The sequence below is a fragment of the Hyperoodon ampullatus genome (assembly GCF_949752795.1).
Source record: "Hyperoodon ampullatus genome assembly, chromosome: 12".
Lineage (NCBI taxonomy): Eukaryota > Metazoa > Chordata > Mammalia > Artiodactyla > Ziphiidae > Hyperoodon > Hyperoodon ampullatus.
The window spans coordinates 81,150,045-81,171,827 of record NC_136925.1 but is presented as its reverse complement, the minus strand read 5'-3'; the positions used below and the strand labels follow the sequence as shown (position 1 = coordinate 81,171,827).

General features: G+C 39.8%; 1 protein-coding gene across 1 annotated transcript; it reads left to right on the top strand.

The window, feature by feature from the left end:
- Positions 1-1,881: 1,881 nt before the first annotated feature.
- Positions 1,882-21,398, top strand: RSPH3 (radial spoke head 3; the record flags this gene model as incomplete). Its single annotated transcript, XM_079716747.1, has 8 exons — positions 1,882-2,396; positions 6,931-7,018; positions 12,526-12,667; positions 14,474-14,619; positions 15,974-16,177; positions 17,996-18,158; positions 20,552-20,638; positions 21,053-21,398. 8 exons carry the CDS (start codon positions 1,882-1,884, stop codon positions 21,364-21,366), a joined length of 1,659 nt encoding a protein of 552 aa, XP_079572873.1. The 3' UTR covers positions 21,367-21,398.
- Positions 21,399-21,783: the final 385 nt, after the last annotated feature.

The following is a 21,783-nucleotide window of genomic DNA, read 5'->3' as shown; positions in this document are numbered from 1 at the left end:
ATCAAACCAACACTTCTATAGGAATTAGGAATATCTGTTGCTGAAAAGAAAAATAAAACCAAAGGATAAGAGTAAAACAAAAACCAAGAAAAGCTGAAAAAACAAAACAAAACAAAAATCACACAGGCAATTTGAAGGCACTGGAGAGCAACCAAGCCAGTGAGGACATAACGGATTGGGATCCCAGGGAGAAGAAAAATACATAGTGATAGAGAACTTCTCCATTGCTTTTTCTCCTGGGGCATTTACTGAGTTTCTGAGCACAGCACTTAGTGCAAGCAGAAAGCAGTGACCCAGAAGTGTCAGGAGACTTTCAGATCTGGGAAGATAAAAGTTAGAGTTGAGAACTTTAGACAGGTCTTGAAGGGACAAGACCCCAGAGATAGGGGGACCACAGAGAAGTATATCGGACAATTTGCTTGACTATTATCCTTTTATCCTTGAGACATTTGGTTAATTCTAAGCTGCAAGGGCACTAGAAATCAAGATACCAAGCAGGTGCTAAGTGGCCAAAAAGCTAAGTAGACCTTTCCACAATCTCACGGAGCTGGGAATACAAACTTAGAGAGTTCAAGGTCCCCCAAGATGGGGACCTGTTAAAATGCTAGGTTTTCTGTTGAGATTCTTAAAGGCCTATGGTCTGGAATAAGGGCAAACCAGAAATCGATCAGTCCTCCCAAAGCCTGAATCCTTTATCAAATGTCAACTCTGCCAGTTGAATAAAATTAAATCCTCTGAAGAAAAACAACATAAGCTAGAGCGCCTCTGCATTTTTTTCTACACAATGTCCAACATTTAATCAAAACCCTTAGAGTGATCTTTAACTCGTTTCTTTCTCTAGCCCCCCACTTCTAGTCCATCTGTTTCTACGCACATCGAACACAATTTAAATGTCACTTTCTCCTTTGGCCCATTCAGAAACCACCTCAAAATTAAGAGATCAGACCTAAAATCTTCATCCAGTGTTTTTACCTCTAGCATTTACCATATACCTTTATGTTAGTGTTTATACGATGCCTACATCTGCTTTAGACCATAAGCTTCAAAGCACAGGAGGGATCTCGATCTTAATAGAACGCCTTATCATTTACCAGATACAGTTCTACGTATTTTACACTTAACTCTTTTAATCCTCATGACAAACTCTTAAGAGATAAATTCTATTACCCCTATTTTGAAAATTAGCAAGATGAAGCACAAAAACATTACCTTGCCAGAGGTTACAGGGCTAGTACATTGCAGAACCTGGATTTAAATCCACACAGCACTTAACTGAATTGAAGAACGCAAACGCAAATGCAAATAACCGATCACTCAGGGATGCCTAAACTTCACTTACACAAACCAATATTTTTACATTGCCAATACTAAAACCAATCCATTGCGTTTCTGAGGGCAGACTCACCCCATGATGCTTCATTCTTCAGGGCAAAGGGGGCCTAAAAGACTCAAGAAAGTGCCCACCCTTTCCCAAAATGAGACGTCGCTGGGGCAGGCCTTCACGCTCCGTGCGCCCGAGGGTCTCTTGAAGGACTACCAACAGAGCGGTAAGCAGAGAAGGCGGAAAATGCAGACCAGCTGCGGAGGACGGCGGCAGGCGGCCCCTGGGGCGGGAGAGGTGGCGGTGCTGGGAGGCACCAGGGAAGCCCTGGCCCGGCCCTGGCACGTAACAGAGCTAGGAGCCCGGGTGCCACGCGTGTGCGATCGTAGGTGGACAGCCCGGAGTAGAGGCGCGGCGTCAGTGCCGGGAGAAGCAGCCGAGGGCGGCCCCCAAGGAACGAGGCCTGGGAGAACGGCGCCAACACAGGCCCCGCAAAGCTACACTCAAAAGTGGGGCCGGGGACCGCCGCCGTCCTCCTCAAGCCTCCACGGGGGACCGCCATGCCCGGCTCCTTCACGCACAGGTGCATCTACAAGGTACGCTTGGGTGGGCGGAGTCAAGAGCCGGAAGTGCCCCGGCGCACTGTTCTCCCCCGGAAACCCGCCAGCAGGAACTTCCCTGAGGTCCCGCTTCCAGCCGGAACGCTTGGTTGCTGGGCAACCGGCGCGGGTGGCGCTGTCGGGCTCAGTGCTGCACCGAGTAAGCCGAGTGTAGCTCCCACCTCCTGCCCTGGCAACTTCCCGTCCCGCCCGCTTCCCTTCTTGCCGCCTCTCCTTGTGTCGCGGAATCCCTGCCCTTGGCACTACGTGCATCTCTCCGGCTCCCACGACACTTTCGTGGCCACCTGCTTCGAAGCCAAGCTTCACCGAAAGCGAAGCGGTCTGACCCTGGGCGTGGCCTGCACGTTGACGGACCGCGCCTCTCCGGCCATGGCCACCTACACCTACACCTACACCAGCCGGCCCCGGGCCCTGCCTTGCCAGCGCCGCCGTTACCGGGACAACCAGATGCAGCCGTGAGTGAGCCAACCAACCCCTCTGTGGTCTCCACAACCGCCCCCACACACGTCCCGGGGCCGCGGGGTCCTGGCCCCTTCGCCCTGGCAAAACCTGCCTATGCTGCTTTCCCTTCTCTACACTCTGCGAAATATAAAATTTCCTCCCCTAAAGAACTCTCCCGTGGTGTGGAGAACTGAAGCAAGAAAGGGCATTAGTTAACTCTTACTGATGATGATGCTGGCATGATTGATAACATGTGGACGGAACCGACTTATTTCACTAAGTTTGAGTCAACTGATGTTTATTGTTGGCCGACTGTGTGCCATGCAAGCACCTTCTAGGGGCATTTACAGTTTTCTTACGTAGTCCCCAGTGCTGTGAACTTGGTCTATAACTCCATTATGCAAATGAAGAAACTGAGGTAAAAAGGTGTCACACACAATAGCGTGTCCAAAATGGGAGCCAACTAAAGCTGTTTCCACAGCAGTCTTTGGGCAGGAATCAGGTTATGCTAACATGCTGGACCCCAAATTGTACTTTTACATTCATCAGTCTTTGCAAATATTCAAATATCCATATTTGGAAAGGGCGTGAAATGTTACGGTTCTCTTAAAGTTCTTGCCGTAAGCCTCAAATTTTAGAATCAGCAGACCTTTCCAAGAATGCAGGCTCCATGCAAACAGGAACCTTTGTGACTTTTGTTCACTTAAGACTGTGCCTGACACATAGCACTCAACACAAATTGCTGAATTAATGACTGAACAGGAGCAGTGTAGCTCTTGATGCTTATTTCAAACAGAGTCTAAATTCATAAGTATTTTATTCTGACAATAAAGACTTCTTTTATAAGAAATGTCTACCACTTTAAGAAAACCAAAACAAGAAAATTTAAATTATTTATATTATAAAAGGATTCAATTTTAAAAGGGACTCCTTTGAGAAATACTTCCTGGTGCCTTTAAGTGGTTGCTTACAAATCCTTCCTATTAAATCACACCAACAGTTGAAATAAGAATCAATGGTGGTTCATTAGGAACAATTTCTTTTTTTTTTATCGAGTTAGTTGATTGGTATATTCAAGTAATCTGTTGATTCAAGCCTTTGGAAGGAGTTCTTTTATTTTTCAAATCAAAGGAGTCTGATTTTTCAGTTTAAAATTATCCTTATTGGTAATTTTCAATTTATAAAAGTAATATATGCTTGTTGAAGCAAATGAGAAATACAAAATAAGGGGGAATAAAGGCAGAGTTAATTATCTCCCACCGACCTCTACTCCCACTTTCTTGTTGTAACCAAATTTAACAACCTTGGGCTTCCCTGGTGGCGCAGTGGTGAAGAATCCGCCTGCCAAAGCAGGGGACATGGGTTCGATCTTCCCCTGGTCCGGGAAGATCCCACATGCCGCGGAGCAGGTAAGCCCGTGCGCCACAACTACTGAGCCTGCGCTCTAGAGCCCGTGAGCCACAACTAGTGAGTCCACACACCAGAACTACTGAAGCCTGCGCGCCTAGAGCCCGTGCTCCGCAGCAAGAGAAGCCACTGCAATGAGAAGCCCGCGCACCGCAACGAAGAGTAGCCCCTGCTCACCACAACTAGAGAAAGCCCGCACACAGCAAAGAAGACCCAATGCAGCCAAAATAAATAAATTTTTAAAAAAAATCTTATTCTTCCACGCCTCCTTGCTTGTTCACACATACAGGAGCATATGCACATATGTATAGAAGGTTTATTTCCAAAGTAGAATCATACTACACATATTAATCTGCAGTTGGCTCCCCCCCATTTTATAAGCTCTAATTCCTTTTTTCCCTAATTTCTTTATGTATACATGCACATACATATCTAATCTTTTAATAATTATCCTATCACTCATGCCTGTGGGTTTTCTTAGTACAGCTTTATTCCCCAGCCCCTTCCCTTGCAAACCTACTCTCCCTCTCCTGCCCCCAAACCATGTTAAAGACTTTGAATGAATACTTTTGTACTTTTCTCCAGGTTCACATGTTTATGTACACGTGTATAAATATATACATACAGATACACAGCTACAAGGGCTTTACTTCATAGCAATGGTAACATACACAATTCTCAACATCTTCCTTCACTCACTTAATTCTTTGTGGAAATTCCTCCAATTGTTTTTAATAGCAGCATGATATCCCCTGCTACCATATGTTATTAAAATTTTCCACTATTGATAGATATTCAGTTCACTTCAAGTTTTTACCACAAAGAAGGAAGTTTCAGTAAATAGCCTTACGTACTGGCTTTTTTTTTTTTTTTTCTTTTTTTTGCAGTATGTGGGCCTCTCACTGTTGTGGCCTCTCCTGTTGCGGAGCACAGGCTCCGGACGCGCAGGCTCAGCAGGCATGGCACACGGGCCCAGCCGCTCAGCGGCATGTGGGATCTTCCCGGACCAGGGCACGAACCCGTGTCCCCTGCATTGGCAGGCGGACTCTCAACCACTGCGCCACCAGGGAAGCCCCTGTACTGGCTTTTTTAAATCTATGAGGCAGATTCCCAGGGTGGGATTGTTAAGTCATGTGTTTCTTTAATAGAGACAAATGGAACAAAATATCTTTCCTCCAGAAATGTTTAAACATACCCTTTTTCCCACATCCTCTCCAGCAATAGATGTTATGGATTTTTTTCTTTTTGTCTTTGATATCATAAAAACAAAACCAAAATTTATCCTCACTATCACTTTTGATTAGCACTAGGAGGCTTTAATCAAGTAAGCATTATGTTTGGATTTTTCCATTCTGAAAGATCACTGGCTACAGTGGATAGAAATGCTGTTAAGAGACAGTTAAGAGACTTCTGCAACAGTCCCAGTAAACGATAGTGGTGGCAGTGAGCAGTGGATGGATGCCAGAAAGATTTGGGGGGTAGAATCAATAGGATTTGCTGGTTGTAGAAAATGAGGAAGAGGGAAGAGTCATGGATGACTCCCAGGCTTCTAAACCAATTGGGTGGTTAGTAGTACCATTTAATGTAGTAGAGAACACTACAGAAGTAACAAGTTGGAGTGGGAAAATGATAATTAGTTCAATTTTGAGGTTGCCTTTGAGACTTTTGAGTGAGATGTCATCAGGCATGTCAACTGGCTGTACAGTCTTGAGCTCAGAGGAGAGTTCTGAGCTAAAGATAAAATTGGGAGTTTTAGGTATATGGACATTAAGTGAAGCCTTGAGAGTGGATGAGGTCAACTCAGGACAAGAGAAGGCTGAATCATGAGGAAATTCTCCAGTGGGGGGAAATAGCAAACACCTGGCTGAGAAAGGAGTCAGAGAAAAAGCAGAAGAGCATTCAGAATAATATGGTGGTATCAGGGAGGCCTGGGATGGAGAGTACTTCAGCGGGGAAGTGGCCGGCTGAGCCGAACACTGTCCAGGAGTCAAGTAAGATGAGCAGTGAAGCATGTCTGGGTTTTAAGTAATATGATGTCAGGCTATCCAGCAGTGGTTTCAGTATGTGATAAACAAGCAATTTACTACCCCTAACAGAATCATTTCTGAGAGAGTACTGTTATTGGTATAGGTCGCTATTTGGTTTCATAGCCACAAATGGCATATCGTTTAAAGAATTTCAAATGAAAATATCAGCTGTGTATTTTTCACTATTGATCATTCTGACCTCTGAAGTTAAAATTTTATTAATATTTTTAAAATATCATTTTAAAATATCTTTGAGGTTAAAGAACAATAATAAATTTAACATTTTTTAAGCCTGATTCTATTAATGTAACTTTTCAATTCTGGAATCAACATTTTTTCAGTCCTTTAGCGCAAGCCCCATTTCACCTGGGCTCTTTTCAGGTTTGTTAAGTAGTCTAACAGATTTACACCCTAAATCTAGCTCCACCTCTCACTAGCTAAGTAACCTTGGTCAGATTCCTTTCTGGGTTTACTTCCTCTTCAGTCAAATGGCAACCATCATTCCCAACTTGAAGCTTATTGTGAGCAATAAATAATACCTGTGAAGCGCCTGGCTTTATAATAAACATTCCATAAATGGCAGCCATTTGTCTCCTTACTTTATGGACTGTGCTAAAAAGATAAAATAAAATAAAATATTTTCATCTTAAATGAAAATATTTTCATTTCTAAATCCTATTAAAAATGAGTTGACTTCAGACAAAGACAAATATGACATCACTTATATGTGGAATCTAAAGACGTGATATAATTGAACTTATTAACAAAACAGAAATAGACTCACAGACATAGAAAACAAACTTATGATTACCAAAGGGGAAGGGGGGGAGAGGAATAAATTGGGAGTTTGGGGTTAACAGATACACATTACTATATATAAAATAGATAAACAGCAAGGACCTACTATATAGCACAGGGAACTACATTCAGTATCTTGTAATACCTTATAATGGAAAAGAATCTGAAAAAATATTTATATGTATAATTGAATCACTTTGCTGTACACCTGAAACTAACACAACACTGTAAATCAAGTATACTTCAATTTTAAAAAATGAATTGACAGATACCAATACTCTATTACAGTCATTATTTAGAATTTGCTTTTTTACAGAGCTGAAGAACCTATGCGTTACGGAAACATAATGTATGACAGAAGGGTGATCCGAGGCAACACTTATGCTCTGCAGACAGTACCACTGGTAAGTATAATGTGAATAGTCTAACACAGAGCGTTCATGCGGTGAAGGACCAATTTTTGTTTCTTTTAATTTCTAATCTGTTATAGACTAACACATTTATGAAATAAAGTAAAGATGAATTGCTAGAAAAATGAAATTTAAAAAAAAGACATGCAAAATACAAGCCAGATAGTGGTTGCCAGGGATGGGGGAATAGGGAGTAGTTATTTAATGGGTACGGAGTTTCAGTTTTACAAGATGAAAAGAGTTCTGGAGATGGATGGTGGTGACGGTTGCACAATGTGAATGTAGTTAATGCCACTGAACTGTGCACTTAAAAATGGTTAAGATGGTAAATTTTATGTTATGTGTATTTTACCACAATTAAAAGTATTTTAAAAAATACAAACCCCAGTTTTTTACTAGGTTAGTAGAACTGCGGAGATCTATTCTAAAAGTTTCCAAATGCTTACTCTCAATTTCTGTAATTAAATTGTTATAGACCAGTTCAAATAGCTCACAGACAACACGAGTCTGAGGACCACACTTTCAGTAGCACTGGTCTAATATATTTAGGTTTGTTTAAATTATCTCATGCTCCAATACTGTTATCATTATTTAATCAAAAAGTCTGAATTATGCTTCTTTTCTTTAGTTCACTCAACAAATATTTATTGAGTTTTAAGTCCTGTGCTGGGTATGTAGGATACAGAGATGAGTAAGATGTAGTGTGATATTAAGAATGATTTCTTGGGGATTGACATATGTGCACTAATATGTATAAAATAGATAACTAATAAGAACCTGCTGTATTAAAAAAATTAAATTTAATTTAAAAAAAGAATGATTTCTTGGCACAGAAATGAAATATAGTTAACTTGTAAACACTATTTGACATATAAATGCTTAACACCACATGGGATGTATGGGATGTTAGACATTCTGAATCAGCATATATCAAAATCACCTAGAAAACTCAAAAATATGTATGCTTCAGCATACCATGCATCTACTGCATTAGAACCTCCAGACACAGGGGTATGTAGTATTAATAAACTTCCCTGGGCCATTCTGGTACAGCCAGTTTAGGGGCCAGCATTTAGAAACAATAGCTCAAACATGTGATATAGATACGTTCCAGCATTTTCTTGTGGCAGTAGCAATGAGTACTGCCAGACCTCAAACAAGAGTAGAATGGAGAATCACTGCTTTTTTAGTCCTATTTTAAAAAAAAATATTATGATGATTTGGTGCTTTTTTTTTTTTAGTTCTTTAGTCAGTTCATCAACACCTCACTTTAAAAGTATACTCAGACTTCTAGTTCCAGACAAGTAGGAATTCACCAATTCCTTCCTATTCCTCCTCTTACAACTAAAAAACCCTGGATGTCGCACCACAAACAAACATAGGAAGATTCTGAAAGGTGGAAAGAAGAAAGTGGACTGGCTAGGGACCTCTGGGCTTGAACAACATGGCAGTGAGTCCATGGGTTTTCTTTTTGCCTCTCACATATCCCAGAGTGCCAGAGAAGCCTGCAACCTGCAACCATGACCACTCTGGAACCTGGCACGCCCTAAGAAAAGCCTGCTCCCTCTATCCAAAGATAGAGGGTGGCCTCGTGGAACAGAAACCTTCTTACCATAGTACCCCTCCTCCAGCCACACACCAGTGGATAAACCGCCCTGCCCCTCCGCATGGCCATTGGTGAGGCTAAGGTGGAGAGCTGGACCTTTTAATATCACGTGATCTCCACGTGACAGCAACAATACGAATCAGTCCTCTGATTCATCCATGGAGTTGGTATCAACAAGGGCAGAGCAGGAGGCTGAAGTGCCACCCTCACCCAGGGGCAATGAGGTGGTAAGAGATGGTATAAATGGATCTCCTACATTTTCTGGGGTGGCATCAGCCGAGCCAGGAGGGAGCTGAATTTTCAACCCTACCTGACAGCAACAAGGAGGAACAAGGTAGTAAGAGGCAGTGCTAGCCAGAACTCAACCCCCCTGCACTCCAACACTAGTGTCAGTGGAGCATAGCAAGGAGCTGAACTATCACCCCCACCTGGCACCAGTGAGGTGATGCAGGTTGGCATCCTGCTTTCACTGCCTGGTGGTAGACTTCCCTCTCCACTCACACCTGTGCACTAAAACAAAAGGGGTGACTTCCTGCTAAAACGATTAAGACCCATAGTCTCACAACATAATACCCAAAATGTCCAGAATACAATTTAAAAATCACTCAATTGTACCAAGAACCAGGACAGTCACAACTTGAATGAGAAAAATCAATCAAGAGGTGACAACACCAAGATGACTCAGATGTAGGAGTAACCTGACAAGACTTTTAAAGCAGTCATCATAAAAATACTTCAATCAAAAATGAACAATTATGAACTTTCTTGAAACAAATGGAAAAAAATAGAAAATCTTTGCAAAGAAATAGACAATATTAAAATGAACCAAATGGAAAATATAGAACTGAAAAATACAATAACCAAAATAAAAACCTCTCAGATGGACTTATTGGAGATGACATAGGAAACAATCAGTCAATACAGAAACAAATCAATGGAATTACCTGGTCTGAAGAACAAGTAGAAAATAGACCCCTGCCCCCAAAAAAGCCTCAGAGATCTGAGGAACAATAACAAAATATCTAAATTACATTATAAAATATCTAAATTCAGTCCCAGGAAAGGAGGAAAAGTGTGGGATTTGAAAAAATACTCAAAGAAATCGTGCCTGAAAATTCTACAAGTTTGACAAAAGGCATAAACCTACAAATTTTCACCAAGACACATCAAAATCAAACTTCCAAAAGCAAAACACAAAAAAAGTCTTGAAACCAAGATTAGGGAAATACAAATTAGAGAAATACAAATTAAAACCACAATGATGTAACTACACACCTGTTAGAAAAGCTAAACTTTTAAAATAATAGTGAGATGAAGTGCTTGTGAGGATGTAGAGCAATGGAACTCTGGTAGATTGCAGTTTGAAATGTAAAATGGTACGTTGACCCCAGAAAATTGTTGAGTGGCTGCCTATAAAAACTAACAAGCACTTACCATTCAAGTCCACAACTGAACTCTTAAGACATTTATCCCAGAGAAATGGGAACATATGTTCACATATTAACCTGTTCACAAATGAACACTCATAGCAGCTTTATTCATAATTGCCAAAAAACTGGAAAAAACCAAGTGTCTTTCAGTAGGTAAATGGTTAAACAAACCTGGTACATCCATGCAATCAAGTACTACTAACAAAAGGCCATGAGGGCTTCCCTGGTGGTGCAGTGGTTAAGAATCCGCCTGCCAATGCAGGGAACACAGGTTCAAGCCCTGGTCTGGGAAGATCCCACATGCCGCGGAGCAACTAAGCCCATGCGCCACAACTACTGAGCCTGCGTTCTAGAGTCCATGAGCCACAACTACTGAGCCCATGTGCTGCAACTACTGAAGCCCATGCGCCTAGAGCCCGTGCTCTGCAACAAGAGAAGCCACTGCGGTGAGAAGCCCGTGCACTGCAACGAACAGTAGCCCCTCCTCGCAGCAACTAGAGAAAGCCAGCGAAGACCCAACCCAGCCAAAAATAAATAAATTAAATACATAAATTAAAAAAAAAAGGAATGAACTATTGATAGAGGTAACAACCTGGGTGGACCTCAAGGACATTATGCTTAGTAAAAAAAAAAAAAGGCAATCTCAAAAGGTTACATTCTGAATGATTCCTTGTATATAACATTCTTAAAAAGACAAAATCTAGAGATGGAGAACAGAATTGAAGGTGGGACTTGGAGAAATATAAAAGAGGCTCCTCTGGGGCAATGAGATAGGTCTCTATCTTTATTGTGGTAGTGGTTACACAAATCTATATATAAAATCACATAGAATAATATACACAGACACAAATCAATGCCTGTAAAAATTGTGAAAACTGAGTAAGATCTGTTAACATCTTATGTGTTAATTTCCTGATTTTGATATTTTGTTATAATTGTATAAAATGTCACCATTGAAAGAAGCTGGGTGAAGCACACACAGGACGCTATGTACAGTTTTTGCAAATTTCTGTGAATTATTTCAAAATAAAACTTTTTTAAAAAGAGATTATAGATCTGAAACAGTTAAGTTAGGCAATGCATTTCTAAAATGAACTTGTTGTATTTCTGTTACCCTAAATCTTTCAAGGCTGACATTTATAATTACATTAATAAAATAGAAATAAATCAAGCATGATATTTATAATAATATAGAATATACACGTTATACAAAGGAAAAGCCCTCCATTGAATTATCCCAAAATGATATTAGTAATTATATTAGAAAAACAAAACTGTAGATGATATTTCTTTCTTTTTGGTAAAGATATTTGGTAAAGATATTTCTTTCTTTTTGGTGGTTATTTTATAATAAAAGGAAATGATAACTATGTAAGGGAAGAGCTATTCTATGACAGGTATTGTGTTAGACTTGTTACATTATCATCTGATTTGTTCCTTATAATCTAAAACTTAACAGATATTATTCCCATTGTACAGATGAGAAAACTGAATATCTGAAAATGTGGGTTATTAGTCCAAGCTTTACTAATCCTAGTAATTAATAAATTAAGGAGTTGGAATTTGAGCTTCAGAGCCAATGCTCTTCTTTCTACTATATAATGTGAATATGGGGAAAATTTACGATAGGTAGTGTTAAGTTAGGAAAACTGTATAAAATGTATGGTATCACCACAACTTCAAAAAAACTGTATGCATTTAAATAGCAATAGCCATTGTATTAGGAAGATGGGATTATAGGTAATTTTCTTTTTTCTTTTCAAAAAAACTACAATTTCATTTCAATTAAAATGTTTTTAGAAGTCTAATTTTAAATATTAAAAATTTTCATATAAAGTACTTTTATATTTCTCCTTTTCTTTTCATATTTACCTTGAGATAAGACAAGTTAGCTATAGAGAAGGACTACAAAATTAGATATGGATATGAAATCAAGGACTGCCACATATTGCAGAACTACTGTGAATAATTATACTTTTAATCCCTTAGTCAGCTATTATTTTGTGCTCTTGGACAGGCTTCGTTCGGACTGAGGATATTTTCTTTGTGAGCTAATATATCTTTTAAGGAAATTCTGTCCATGAAATCAGATTTTTTAAAAATTTGAACGCTTTTCAATTTCTTAACTACACATTAAAATTTACTGTGACTGAATGGTTGTATCGGTTTACTAGGCACCAGAGGAGTTCATGGTAAAAATCCTTGAATGAGGAAAAACAATTTATTAGATGGGATTCTGCACCCATTTTAATTAACAGTCATAAATTGAAGTTACTTTATATGTTTTGTCAGATACCTTTGTAATTACCAAAGTTCAAATAAATTTTTAATCATCAAGTCACTGATAATCAGGAGGCATTCTATGACAGATGCTTTTATACCATCCAGGAATCACTTTTGGAACAGCAGTCCTATATGTTTTGAGAAATATTTTCTAAATTTTAGAAGCCTTTTCTGTCACTCAGCCTTGGCAGCCCGATCCTGCAGAGATTCAGAGACAGCAACAGGCTAAGAGGAGGGCTCTTGCCAAAAAACGAGCCCAAGAGCAGCTCAGACCACGAACGCCTGAACCCGTGGAAGGCAGAAAGCATGTAGATGTGCAGACAGGTATGTGGGCCTGCCATTGGCGTGGTGGCTCCTGGGTGTGCTTGGTTTTCAAGGTCAGTTCATTTTATTTGGCCTTTATATTATTTATGTATCTGTTATGCTGTCCAGTACTTCCCCAGTCACATGGTAGGAGAAGTCCCTTCATTAAACAAACTCATAGACTATATATTATTATTACATTGGGTATGGCTGAAAGTATGAGATGGGGTTTTTGAAAAAAGAATTTAATGACCAAATTAAGTTCTCTCTTAGCCCTTTTCACATATTCTATTCTCAAACTGGCATTATTTCTTACTTTTTTTTTTTTTTTTTTTTTTTTTTTTTTTTTTTTTTTTGCGTTACATGGGCCTCTCACTGTTGTGGCCTCTCCCGTCGCGGAGCACAGGCTCCGGACGCGCAGGCTCAACGGCCATGGCTCACGGGCCCAGCCGCTCCGCGGCATGTGGGATCCTCCCAGACCGGGGCACGAACCCGTGTCCCCTGCATCGGCAGGCGGACTCTCAACCACTGCGCCACCAGGGAAGCCCTATTTCTTACTTTTTATAGCCCAACATGAATCAGTGTTGGACCAACAGGAGAGGACAGCAATCTAGTTTTATTTTGGTGTTTTGTCTTTTGAGGGGAGTAAACCCATTTAGATCTGAGTCGCCCACTTCTCTCACCATGGCCTCTTCTTGTCTCTCCTTTTGTTCTCCATTCGCTTTGCATACTCCCCAGGGCCATGCGGACTCTCCTAGGCTAGTGCCAGGCTTTTCCTGCTTGTTTGACTGTTGTCAGCTGTGGAGGCTTACCTAGACCTATAGGGTCTAGCTGTGTTGTTGACAGAATCTTGATAGTCAAACAATACTTGGTGTTCTCCTTGGACCAGTGTAACTACTCGGCATTCACCTTGCACCCTGCCAAGATGGTGAGTGGATTCATCTGAGATATTTCTGGATAACAAGGATGAAAGGAAGAGGACCATTCCGTGTTTTTTCCCTACGTTGTGGCCAAGTCTAGAATGAGTATATGTCTGTGATTAGCCAACATAGCTGTAATTCTGAGAGAGCTAAATTTTAGTGTTTATTTACACCATCAGAATATTAAGTGATGGAATAGCAGGTACTTTTTGTTGAGTATTTCTTATATCTCAGAGACTATACCAGGTCTTTTTCCTATGTATCTCCTTTATTATTATGAAGACCCCATGTGACTGATAATTATGATCCCTTTTACACATGAAGAAACTGAGGCCCAAAGAGGATGTAATTTGGCTAGGTTCTGTGTTCAACATCTGACTCCGGTTCTCATGTTCTTTGCATGATACCATACTGCCCTTGCCACATATAAATTATTCCTAAGGTGAAATTTGGTTTCATATGTCTGTTTATAATATGTAGGCTAGAGGGAACATCAAGTAACACAGTGACATGGTGCATAGTTTTTTTAAATATCCAGGAATTTTCAAATCTTTATAAGTTGACTCTCTTAGGACTCGTTAAATAAATGGATCGTTAACTTTGCATCCTGTGTTATACTTTGTGTCTTACATACGTCTATGGTTTCATGCTCTTCTTTAGTTCTGTTTTCAAATACAAAGCTCAGTGCTTTCTCAACATTTAATTAATGTTCTAGCCTGAGTGACTCTATAGTCTTCCAAATATTATAAAAATGCTTAGTACACTATGTGAATTGAACCCCACATTTGAGTACTTTTATTCCAAGACTTGTTTTCTGATCCATTCAATTCTATTTTGAAGGGACTGTAGTTTCAAATACTTGAAATAGACCAGAATTTCAAACTCAGTGTATATGGTGTTCTCTTAGAATTATACCTTGAAGAAATTGCTGACCGCATAATAGAAGTTGATATGGAATGCCAAACAGATGCATTTTTGGACAAACCACCAACACCGCTCTTTATTCCTGCCAAAACTGGCAAAGATGTGGCCACCCAAATTCTAGAAGGAGAGGTATAGTACATTATTGGACTTCCCTCTATCTTCTTTATAAATAGTTAGTTAGGTTTAGTTAAAAGCTTAACATGAATACAAACCACTTCACAGTCAAGAAGATTCTACTTACTGCATTTCTTTCCAAATTTATCTATAATAGTTTTATCCTGAGCTACCCAGAAATGTTATTTTTTTAATTATTTTTTTAACATCTTTATTAGAGTATAATTGCTTTACAATGGTGTGTCAGTTTCTGCTTTATAACAAAGTGAATCAGTTATACATATACATATGTCCCCATATCTCTTCTTGCATCTCCCTCCCTCCCACCCTCCCTATCCCACCGCTCTAGGTGGTCACAAAGCACCGAGCTGATCTCCCTGTGCTATGCGGCTGCTTCCCACTAGCTATCTATTTTACGTTTGGTAGTGTATATATGTCCATGCCACTCTCTCGCTTTGTCCCAGCTTACCCTTCCCCCTCCCCGTATCCTCAAGTCCATTCTCTAGTAGGTCTGCATGTTTTTAAATACCATGATCTCATTTTCCCTCTTTGCTGTTCAGAAATAAAAATTTTTAGAAATGTCTTTAGAATATTTACATATTTAATTTTTGTGTGTTACATACTTGCTTAATGTATGAATATAAGGTAGATTTGTACCAAATAAAGAAAAGTAATATCTCTGGTATAAAAAGTTCCACTGTTAGTTCCTTGTAGATTACATAAATTTTATGAAGATAATCTATGTTAGGAAAATAATCCTAAAATAATTACATTTTCATATCAGTGTGGAATGCATAAATAGGCCAGTTTATGAAATTGAAGAAGAGAAGGCAATCCTTATATACATAATGACTTCAGTGAGATTTAAGATTCGAAGGAACTTGAAAGTACTGTCATTGAAATTGGGAAATAAAGTAAGTTTTCATAATCTACATAGAAGGATATATTTGCCTCGAAATCCTAGAGATGAATCACCAAAATATCCATTATTCTTGTTCCTTTGTTCTTCAAACCGTTATCAAAACAACCAGTAAAAATTGAGCAGAAAAGGCAGAGAATAAGAAAGACGGATATTTCCCTTGGGTTTCAGAGTTTGATCTGAAAATTGTTGAGTATCGAGGTTCATTCTGATGATTGCATAGGTCTTTTTATAACTTTGACTCAATCATTTTTTGCTTGTGAACAGCCTGTGTGCCCTTCGGGCTATTTTGAGGATTAGAAACCATAAATAAAACACCAGCACGGTGTCTGGCACACAGAAGACACTCAATAAATAGTATCCTGTTATTGCTACTCTTCTGGATATTTTTTCACTGAGCCTTTGGTTCATGATTACAATTTTAAACTTGCTTTGTTTTGTGTGTTTAAGCTCTTTGACTTTGACCTTGAAGTTAAACCAATGTTAGAAGTTTTGGTGGGAAAGACCATCGAGCAGTCTCTTCTGGAAGTAATGGAAGAAGAAGAGTTGGCGAACCTGCAGGCCCGTCAGCGCGCACATGAGGAGTTACGCAACGTCGAGCTTGCAGAAGTTCAGCGACTTGAAGAGCGAGAGAGACGACACCGAGAGGAAAAAGTACAGAATTTTAGTTTCTCTCTTAGATTTTGGTTATTTAATAGACTATGTTCAAAATCACATGTAGTATGAACAGAGCTAAAGATCTTTGCCAACATATAGAAAAGACATGTAGTAATTGTTGCTCAGGTCTCTCCTGTAGATCACAGATCTTTCCTGGACTGAATTACGTTTTTAAATTCCAGTTTACATAAATGTACCTACACAGAGTTCCCAAAGTTCCTAAATGTAACAATTTAAATTACATATGTTCCAGTGAAAGGCACTCTTAAATATCAAGAGTGCTAGAGAAAGAAAGAACGTCAATTTGCCCCAAGTCAGTGGCAGAGAAGGTGGCAGGAAAAAGTGGAGTATCTTTGGGTAGGTGGGCGGTAAGAAGCAGAGGGTCTGCCTAGAATTCTGGATCTTCTTCTCTGTGGTGAGCCTTGCTCCACATCTGTAGAGTCTACTACTTGGGTCTTTATAAAATATTTATACTTGGGTCTTTATAGAATATTTCTCTAGATTATAGGTTTTTAGAACCTTTAATAAAAAAAGTTTTAGGATCCAATTTTTAAAATATACCAGAAACCTCTAGTTAGGAAGCACGAGGCTCAGTAATCTTTAGATAAGAGTCTATCTGGGTTTGGCAATAACTGTCACCCTGTATTAAACACTGGCTGGATAAATGATGAAAGAGTTCCCAAACACCTGAAAGGGCTCAAAGAGTCTAGCTTACCACACAGAATAGCTTAGTTGTCGGGACATTCTACCCAAAACCTAGTCAAATGGACTTTCAGTTCTCCTCCAAAGTGAATAATTAATTGTGTAAAGAGCATGGGGCTGATGGTAAAGATTGTGCAAATGCACGATTATTTGCTCACAATTATAAAATGAACACTGACAGAATTAGCTTTGTTGAAATAATTGGTGGAGACTTTATCAAAAAATAGTTAAGGGCCTCCCTGGTGGCGCAGTGGTTGAGAGTCCGCCTGCCGATGCAGGGGATACGGGTTCGTGCCCCGGTCTGGGAGGATCCCATATGCCGCGGAGCGGCTGGGCCCGTGAGCCATGGCTGCTGAGCCTGCGCGTCCGGAGCCTGTGCTCCGCAACGGGAGAGGCCACAACGGTGAGAGGCCCGCGTACCACAAAAAAAAAAAAAAAAAAAAAAAAAAAAAAAAAAAAAAAAATAGTTAAATTTGTTGATTTACTGTTAGGAAATATATTTTTTAAAATGAAGTCTACAAATCATCTAGATTTATATTTGCTTAAACTTTGAAAATAGATTTAATTAGAAAATATATTAATGTTCCCACTTGTACATAGGGATAGAGAATAGTTCATTAGCTTCACAGATTTCATATGAGCTACAAGAAGCAACAAAAACAAAAAGAGGTTTTATAATTTTCTGAACTTTATGAACTCAAAGAATCATTACAAATGAGGTAATTTATTGGCCCAAGTTTTTAATCAAAGATATCTAAGCAACTGTAATTTTCATATCAGCAATACTTTAAAATACTAATTAAAAATACATATAACTATTATTATGCTTTGATATCAGCCATACAGTCAAACATGTATATCTTGAAATTATTTTACTTGAAAATGGATCAGGAAACAAATTTTACCTTAAGCTTCATCTCCTCTGAATTCAGTACCTACCTAGCTGTTGAAATTCATTAAAATCTTGATGAAAAACATGAACTGGTAATAGACACCTCGCTGTTCACTTTTGGATACAAATATAAGTCCAAATTCTTCTGCTCACTAGAATCAGTATTTGGGGAAGACGTAATAGCTGAATAACCACCTGTGGTGGCATTTTTCTCTGGGCAGGAACGTCGTAAGCAACAGCAGTGGCAAGTGGTCCACAAGCATAACGAGACTGCACAGAAAATCGCCGCCCAAGCGTTTGCACAGCGTTACCTGGCCGACCTTCTCCCTTCTGTTTTCAGCAGCCTCAGGGATGGTGGCTACTTTTATGATCCTGTTGAAAGAGGTCTGTGGAGGTCTTTGTTAGACTAACTGTCACAATAAGCATCCTCTTCATGGTTCGGATTTATCGCGTGCCCATTTTTATTTTGAATTGGAATCTTTCTATCTCTGAAACAAATTTTAAAATCAATTACAATCAATTTGTTTTAAGAAAGAACTGTTACTAGTAAGAGGTGCATTATAAAGATCTTGATTTTAGGATGTTTACTTTCATTGAGAAACAACATTGGATAGTAGAAAGAAATATGGACTTGATGTCAAAAACTTGAGCTTGAATCCCAGTTTTATCATTAACTAGCTTGATGACCTTCAGTCTCCTCCTGTGTGACACGAGGATTATTTAGGAGCTAAACGTCATAATGTAAATAAAACTTAAATGCAGACTTTTTTCACCCAACACGTACTGCAGCATAGTATGGCCCATGGTTGGTTGAAGCCGCAGATGCAGACCTGCAGATACAGAGGTCTGCCTGTGAAGTCATACGCAGATGTTTGGCTGTGCCTGCGGTCAGCAGCCCCAACCGCCACGTCCTTCAAGGGTCAATTGTATATGTAATCTATATGTGTAAGTAGTTGTCGCTAAGTTTTTCTCAGTAGACTTCCTATTCCAATCAAAATCTCTTTGGGGACAGCTAGTGAGGTTATGTAATGAGGTGTTTATACTATCCCAGGCACTGTATTAAGAGTTGGAGGCTTCAACAACAACCAAACCAACCTGATCTCAGCCTTGATAGAACCTGTACCTGTTAGCCATCCCCCAGCATCCCCTCAGAGCCACTCTCCTCAGCTTAGTGTGGCCAAACGGAGGGGAAGAGATGGCACTTTCTCACTGCCGCCCTCCTTCCTCGGGTTCAAAAGCACTTACATCCATGTTGCTTTGTACACAGGTCCTATTTCAAAGGGCTAATACTGGCTGAGGGCAGATATTAGCAATGTCAGTTTTCACCGATGACACACTCAATTCAATACATAAGGGTCAGGTTACAGACAAATATTATTAGTTTATATTTCTATTGTACTTTGCAATTTTTGTCGTGTTTTTCACACGTGATACCATTTGGCCCATCCAAAAGGGCTGTGAGGGAGGGAGTACGGCAGATTAAGTCCCATTTTTCAGAAATAGAAACTGAAGCTCAGAGAACTTGAATTGCTCTTGGACATTCGGAGGGTGCTTAGGCCTGTACTGACTGGGACTCTGACTCCAGGTCCAGTGCCCATGCCATGCTGCCAGCTTCCCGGAGTCTAGCTGGGCCTCTTGCTTTAGTCACAGAGGCCAGCAACCTTTTCTGCATTCATGGGTTGCTGGAAAAGTCAGTTATAGATCATTTAAAAGCTTGCAAAGGAGATTCATGCTTCAGATTAAGACTATTTATAGTAGTGAATATATATTCTATCACACTCTCTCTTGTCAACCATTGAAAAATAACAATTAGATGCCTGCCCCCCAAAAAAGCCTTTTCTTTTTGTTGGCCATGCCGCACGGCATGTGGGATCGTAGTTCCCCAAACAGGGGTTGAACCTGTGCCCCCTGCAGTTTAAGTGCAGAGTCTTAACCACTGGACCTCCAGAAAAGTCCCCCAAAAAAGCCATTTTAAAACATTAAAATGTATATTGTAAGGGACCTTTTTTTTTTTTTGTGGTACGCAGGCCTCTCACTGTTGTGGCCTCTCCCGTTGCAGAGCACAGGCTCCGGACACTCAGGCTCAGCGGCCATGGCTCACGGGCCCAGCCGCTCCGCGGCATTTGGGATCTTCCCAGACCGCGGCACGAACCCGCGTCCCCTGCATCGGCAGGGGGACTCTCAACCACTGTGCCACCAGGGAAGCCCAGGGACCATATTTTTTAAAGGCTTACACCATAGAGTAGATTTCCATTTCAGTTTGAACAAATTTATCACTAATGGAAACACCTCGTTTCTGACCCATTTCTACATGGCCTTCTTAGATGCCCTCTGACCCTTACCTCTGAATCTTGATCATCTACTGTCATCCCCAGGCTTCAGCTGGGCTTCAGGTGGAGGTGCCAGCATTGCTCAGTCCTGGCTTTGCATTGCATTTGGATTGGAGTTCTGCTCCCAGTTCCACACCCCCTGCTTCCACCCCCCACCTCCTTGATTCATCTCACGTTGCACCTATAAAGTCAGTTCTAACAGCTTTGACTCCAAGGAAGGGCTCATAGTTCTAAAAATACTGTTTCTACTGCAATTGAACGGAAATGGACCAGAAGATATATAGAGAATGTGGTAACCACAAAAGTGATGCTGTATAAGTCTATTTGACATTTTATAATAAGAAAACAATATTGATGTATCTGTAACATTAGGGGGAAAGCACAAATTCTTCCAATCTATAATGATTCCTAAAAATTGCTTAATGAAGTTAACTTTTTAAATTACAGATATTGAGATAGGATTCCTCCCATGGCTGATGAATGAAGTTGTCAAAACCATGGAGTGCAGCATGGTTGGAAGAACAGTGGTTGACAGTAAGTTCTTTTATTTTATTATTGGAAAGTCACCTCTGAAATTTTTCAGTAGAAAGAATATATAGAAGAAAGATATTTTAAAGTTTTGGTTTTTAAATTTTCAGTATATCGATTATATTAACAAAGATACATATTTTTGCCCTCAGTATTAATTTTGGTTCTTTTATAATTTGATCAGAATTAATATCTTCTGTCATTACTTTATAAATTATATTCTGTTAAAACGGGCATTGAATATAATGCATATTTAGTGCATTAAGTGGCACAGAAGGTAAGTATGTTGACTTTATATAAAAGGTCATGATACAGGGAAGGGACGAGGGCTGGTGAATATTTTGTACTCATCTGTAAGTCAGCATTATAACTACTAAAATACAAAAAATCACAGTGATTTCTGCACATATAATTTTTCAGTGTTGATTCGTGAGGTGGTTGAGAAACGACTGAGTCTGTATGAGCGTAAGGAGGACAAGCACTCTTCTCTGAAACCTGAGGATGGGCTCAATGGTCCTGGAGGAATGAGAGATCCACTGTTGGGCTACGAATTCCAGGATCACGGTGCATCGCAGGCACAGAGGCCACTTCCAGACAGAGACTCCCTGCAAAGAACACCATATGATGCACGGTATATGGAGAGAGTGTCATCCCAAGAAAGGAAGCTTATGGAACAAGAGGATGAGCAAACAGAAATAAGGAAGTCCTTCAGTAGTGAAGAACTGTTGCAATAGAGGGGAGCTTTGGAGCCGTGGAACCCATCAGCAGCCAGTCAGCATTGCAGGCAATCAGGTAATGATGCGCGAGTCCCCTCAGGTTATGCATTAGGTTGTGTTTAGTCAACATGTGCTCCTGTCTAATGGACTGAGCAAATCAAACACGTTGAAATAATAAAACTAATTTTTAAAATGAAACTTTATTTAATAGTAGACTATTTAGAAGCTATATTATAACTCTAATGAGAATTATGTCTAATTACAAGCTTCCCATTACCAGTATGTATAACTAATGAATGTATTTTTCCTTATCCTTCCATCGCCACTGTGTAGCTAATATATTTTTACTTACTGTTCCCATTACCACTATATATAGCTAATATATTTTCCCTTAGTTTTGTGGTTTAGTTCTTTTTTTTAGTAAGTATGATGTTT